We start from the raw sequence: 5,966 nt of genomic DNA on the forward strand, positions 1-5,966 counted from the left end.
TTGCCTATCTGACAAAAGAAAAAATAGCTATAAAATAATAATTCATTCACACCAGATGGCTATTGTTGTATTGGCTGTCGTCATTTTTTTTAAATATCTATATATTTTTTTTATTGTTTTCAGAGAGAGGAGGAGCCCACAACCCAGGCATGTGCCCTGACCGGGAATCAAACCATGACCTCCTGGTTCATAGGTTGATGCTCAACCACTGAGCCATGCTGGCCGGGCAGCTGTCATTCTTTTTTAATTTGACAATCTAAGGGAAAAGACGGAAGTGGAAGGTAAGGGCTGGTCACATTGTCCATTATCCAAAGACCCTGTGGGGGGCGCTGTAGTAGGACATCGGTGAGGAATTAGTCCCGAGTTATAGAGAGAGCATCTCTGTAAGCCTCGTAACCCGCTTCCAGGATTATGTGTCAACTGAGACACATCATTTAACCTCCCAAGGTCCCCGTGTGCAAAACAAAGCGAAAGGGAACGATTCTTGATGCTCCTCCCCGCTGATCCTATCAACGTGGGAATCCAGAAGACCTCAGAAGCGGAAAAGAATCTCTAGCCTCAGTGCTTAAAGGTTTGTTTACAATTGTTTTTATTATTTTTTAATGAACACACACAAGGTACCAGGACACCTTAGGCACGGAGGGGTCTGTGTACCATGACCTCAGGCTCATGTGCTAAACACTTCACAAACTGACACAACCCCTCGCACTAATTATTTTCAATGAAACAAAAGATCGGAAATCGGCATCAGGAAAATACACAATATAGTGGAGACTCTTCAAAGTAACCACTCCCAAACTGGGCGTCGTAACGTCCATCATGAACTGGGTACAGATTTGCTCGACGAAGGAGAACCTCATTCCTTTCATTCTCCACGATTCCATTTCTCTGGGTAGAACACGAATGCTGTACATTCCCCGCCATCCCCCACCCCATGCCCTGCCACAGAGACTGTATTTAAAGAAGCATTTATCTCCGCAGGAGTGGCAGCATTTGAGAGGTGGGCACGTGCCGGTGCCCGGCCATCCTTCGTGGGGAAACACAGAGATGCGATGAGAATTGCCCTTGGTTGTTTAGGTGGTTGGTATAAGGAGCCAGAAAGAGAGTGCAGAAGTTAGCACTCGGACATCAAAGGGAGCTTACCCCAAAATTATGGCAGCCACCCCAACACTAAAAAAGCAAGCACGTTTTAGATTTACAAGATCCACCGTAACGAGAAATGCAGCTTCTGACGGCCTTGTGAATTTCTCACGTGCTAGCTGCTCATCGAATCCCGCTATCCCGTTGAAGAACAATGCCACGAGGGCTGTAGTCATCCAAGGTGGACACGGCTCTCTTGTAGAAAACTAGCCACTGCATTTCACATCCTAAGAATGTGGCGAGTATATTACAGCTATGTTACACTGGGCCTCTCCTCATCGACCTAGCATTCCTGTTAGGTGATGTCTGCAAAGCCCTGGAAGAAACATTAACCCACAGTGGCGTATGTATATAGTTGGGAGGATCGGGATGGCAAATCAGAGCCGATGTGTCTTCGCTGTACAGAAAAAATAAAGGTGAATAAAGGGGTGGGACACAAGAGAAGCAGAGGAAATATTTTAACCAGTAAAACCAATCTCGGCTTGAGGGTAGAAAGGTGCCCTCGACCGTCAGTCACTCCAGAGAACCACAGGAAGACGGCCCCCAGCTGTCTTGGGACCCGAGCGCCTCTCAAACCCTGAGAAAGCACGTGGTGAGCCATCATCACTGTGTTTAAGATTTTTGGAGACCGCTGGTCGGGAAAGGGGCACCTTGCAGTCCTGAGAGTCTCGCTTATCGCCTCAAAGCGTGCGGTCTTCAGGCTGCTGCTCACCGCCAGTGGCGCGAGTCCAGAGCTCACTGCCCCTCCATGCAGGACAGTTCTCATGGACACAATGTCAGCCTTTTCTCTCGTCCACACTTCAGCCCCCACTGCTGACCCCTGCCAACGTCGTTTGTCCTCCGCTCCTCACCCCACTCTTACCCCCAATTCATGTCCAAACTGTATCTCAGGAAGGAGTCCCCTTAGCGCCCTCAAGGAAAACGTATTTGAGATCCATGACACTCCCTACTCCCATGGCAATGGCATCTGCTTTAAAAGTCCTGGACCGAATAAATCAAAGAACGTATATAGTTACAGGCATAGTCCATGGACATGGGCAATAGGGCAGTGAAGACCTGGAGGGGTGGAGAGGGGCTGGAAGGAGTGGGGCAAAGTGGGGGGAAATGGGAGATGAAAAAAAAAAGTCCTGGACCGAAACACAAAGCATAGATTTCTCATGGGACCAAATCTGGGTCGTGTCTTGCTGCTGAAAGGAACAGGGAGAATTAGCACTTTGGAGAGCTGTGGGGACACTTCCCTTCTCCCTCTATCCCGCATGTTGTCTACCGTGTTTGATGCTCACCCACAGACACCAGAGGCCACCGAGCACGTCCCATGTTGTTCTGGGGGAGCAGCAACGTCAAATGCCAGACCGCAGGCAGCGAGCCTGAGTTTCACAAGCGATCAGTGTGAGAGGGGCTACACGAAGCGACGTGCCTAGACTCCACAAACTGTGCGAAGTGGGTCTGCTGAGTGCACCTCCCCACAGCAAGCTGAATGGCTATAAGAAATTGTGCTTGCATTTCATTCCATCGGACCCAGTTTCCCGGGACCTCAATCCCCAAGTCCTCCCAAAATATGGCTATATAATTGCTGGCAAATGTTTGCAGATACCATGTCTGCAAATGAAACCCAAATAGAGTATGTACAAAGTTAGTTCACAGAATACCTATCCCATTAGGCTTCTTTGACTAGATCGAAAAGGGATAAATATCTTTCTTAAATGTATCACCTAATCGTCCTGAAAAGCTCAGGACACTTGGGGTAGGGAGTAGGTTTCTATAGATAATGCTCAAATATTTGTTTTTCTATATCAGCGTATCTTCCCCGCGATGGTGCCAATTTTCAAATGGAAAATATGATAGGTGATTCTTTTCAATGCAAAAAAAATATATGGATCCTGTACTTTGAGCCCAATATTTATAGGATGACGCTAACTTCTTGCCCAGTTGACGTGTTGTTAGGTCACTGGGCTCCGAAGAACTTTATGAAGGAGCTTGAGTGTCCTCATGCTCAAATCCACCTTCAAGTGCAAAGACGTCCTTGCACCTCCTTGCTTAGCACGCACCCCCCTGGGGGGTGTTACTCCTCCTCCCCTGCCTTGGGCTGGGGCAACCTCGAACCAAGCACACAGCTCCATGATTACCAGGGCAGCTCAGGACACCCCAAATTGGTCACCTGAGTTACCAACATCTTAAAGCTGAGATGGGTCCTAGATTAGGGGTCGCAAAGTCAACATCTCCTCCGGTGCTTCCAAAGTCCTCTGGGCGGTGACGGACAGGAAGTGTGGATGCCCTGAGGGTCCCCGGGAAAGGTTCTTCCGACATTTCCTCTCCCCATGGCTGGTTCACATCAGCACCTGCTCTCGGGTCTCTGGCAGCCGAAGAGCAATCAGGCCGCCCCCAACGAGAGAAGTGGCAGCCAGAAGGATGGGGACCACTTTGGTTATCCCAACAAAAGAAGCAAAGATGGTGTTTCCCAGGATGGCTCCAAATTTGCATAATCCATTGAGGATGCCAAAGGCTGTTGCCCTGTAAGAGAAGGAGGAAGTGGATGCTGACAGACACCAACTAGACCAGTGGGTTCTCAACCTTCCTAATGCCGCGACCCTTGAATACAGTTCCTCATGTTGTGGTGACCCCCAACCATAAAATTATTTTCGTTGCTACTTCATAACTGTAATTTTGCTACTGTTATGAATCGTCATGTAAATATCTGATATGCAGGATGTATTTTCATTGTTACAAATTGAACATAATTAAAGCATAGTGATTAATCACAAAAACAATATGTAATTATATATGTGTTTTCCAATGGTCTTAGGCGACCCCTGTGAAATGGTTGTTCGACCCCCGAAGGGGTCGTGACCCACAGTTTGAGAACCGCTGAACTAGACGTTCTTTCTCTTCCTCACTGTGGGGGAAGGTGTAGTGAGGATGTGGGAGGGAATTTTCTCCCTTGAATATAAAAGTAATACATTCTCATTTTAGTCAAATTTGGAAATACAGAATAGCATGAAGATGCAGGGATATATAACCCCGCCACTGAAAAGCGATCACAACTATTAACATTTTGGAGTATTTCCTTCAAACTTGCTTTTTTTTTTTCCTTTTCAGACCACAAAGTTATTAAGAATGTGGCTATATATTTATAGTTTAAGTTCTTCTCTATATTTTCTTTTCTGAAACCGTACTACCCTTACAATCCCTAACCCCCAATTCCAGTCTTTTGTTTTCAGAATATTCTTGGATATTTTGACAATTTTATTTTCCAAATAAGGTCTAGATTAATTTTCTCAAGTTCCTGGGGGTGGGGATAGGAGATCTCATAGAATGTTGAATGGAATCTTTTTTTTAATATGTTTTTATTGATTTCAGAGAGAGGAAGGGAGGAGAGAGAGAAACATCAATGATAAGAATCACTGATTAGCTGCCTCATGCACGCCCCCTACTGGGGACTGAACCTGCATCCTGGGCACCTGTCCTGATGGGGAATGGAACCGCGCCCTCTTGGTTCATAGGTTGATGCTCAACCACTGAGTCATACTGGCTAGGCTGAATGGACTCTTAAGTTAGAAAAAATCTAAAGAAAATTTGACATTTTTGTAAGATTAAATCTCCTTAGAATTCAATAAGGTATTTCCTGATACACATTTAAGTCTTCTTTTATATCTCTCAGTAAAGTTTTATGGTTCTCTCCATGTAAGCGTTTCACCTTTCTCATCAAATTGATTCCTAGATATTTTATGATTTCTGCTGTTATGAAATGGATTTCCATTTTATTTCTAATTTTTTAATATATTTTAAAGCCTATATACATTATTAACAGTTCTATTACTGACCATCTTACCACATTATTTTATTGTTCCTAATAGTCTCTTCAGTTAATTCTCTTGAGGTTCCTAGATGTGAACTCGCATCCCATGCAAATAACGATCATTTCTCCTCCCCTTAATTTTTGTAAGACTTAGGCGTTCCCATGGCAACCTACAGCCCAGTACCTCCATCACCAATTTAGGATTTTTTGCAGAATTTCAGTTACCTGCCTTCCCTACCACTTCACAGTCCTTTTTGACCCCAGGTCCCCTTTATCTGCTATTCTTAAAATTCCCAGTTCCTCCTCTGTGAGGAGGAAGAGCTGCCTTGTCCCGAGGCCTTTAAACCAGGTCTCTCCTCACATGGCTTGTGTAAAATAAAAGTACACCCTGGGAGCCCTAATCAGTTTGGCTCAGTGGATAGAGCGTCGGCCTGCGGACTGAAAGGTCCCAGGTTCGATTCCGGTCAAGGGCATGTACCTTGGTTGCAGGCACATCCCCAGTAGGAAGTGTGCAGGAGGCAGCTGATCGATGTTTCTCTCTCATCGATGTTTCTAACTCTATCTCTCTCCCTTCCTCTCTATGAAAAATCAATAAGATATGTTTTTTTTAAAAAGTACACCCTGGGCAACCCGCCACATTCTCTGCAAATGCCCCAAACCATCACCCTCATCCCACCTTATCTCCCTCTGCCTCTTCCAGGCCTGTGTTTACCTAGTTCCTCCCCTTCTCACTTTATCTCCCAGCAGAAGGCGTGTTCTCACCTCTTTTTGATTGCATGATGCATACAGTATTGCCCTCCTACTTTCTCTCCTGGGCATGGTTTCCATGCACCCTTTGCATCTTGCCATTCGCCCCACCCTCGTCAGCCTTGGTCTGCCCACTTCCAGGCCTGTGCCAGCCCCCACACAGGAGAAACTCAAAAACCTAAGAAACGTTCGGTCCATGAGCTCCAGGAAGATCAAGGCGGACCCGGGCAGAATCGGAGCAGGTGGACTTCTAGCTAAAGTCCACACAATCCCAGGAGGAGCC

General features: G+C 46.1%; 1 protein-coding gene across 1 annotated transcript in view; it reads right to left on the reverse strand.

The window, feature by feature from the left end:
• Positions 1 to 571: 571 nt before the first annotated feature.
• The window catches only part of SV2B (synaptic vesicle glycoprotein 2B), a 53,990-nt gene continuing 48,595 nt past the window's right edge, over positions 572 to 5,966 (reverse strand). The window contains exon 11 of the mRNA XM_014545427.1: positions 572 to 3,734. Coding sequence (XP_014400913.1) covers positions 3,468 to 3,734 — 267 coding nt within the window. The 3' untranslated portion in view covers positions 572 to 3,467. The remainder of the gene's footprint in view (positions 3,735 to 5,966) is intronic.

This window comes from Myotis brandtii, unplaced genomic scaffold, assembly GCF_000412655.1.
Source record: "Myotis brandtii unplaced genomic scaffold, ASM41265v1 scaffold409, whole genome shotgun sequence".
Taxonomy (NCBI): Eukaryota; Metazoa; Chordata; class Mammalia; order Chiroptera; family Vespertilionidae; genus Myotis; species Myotis brandtii.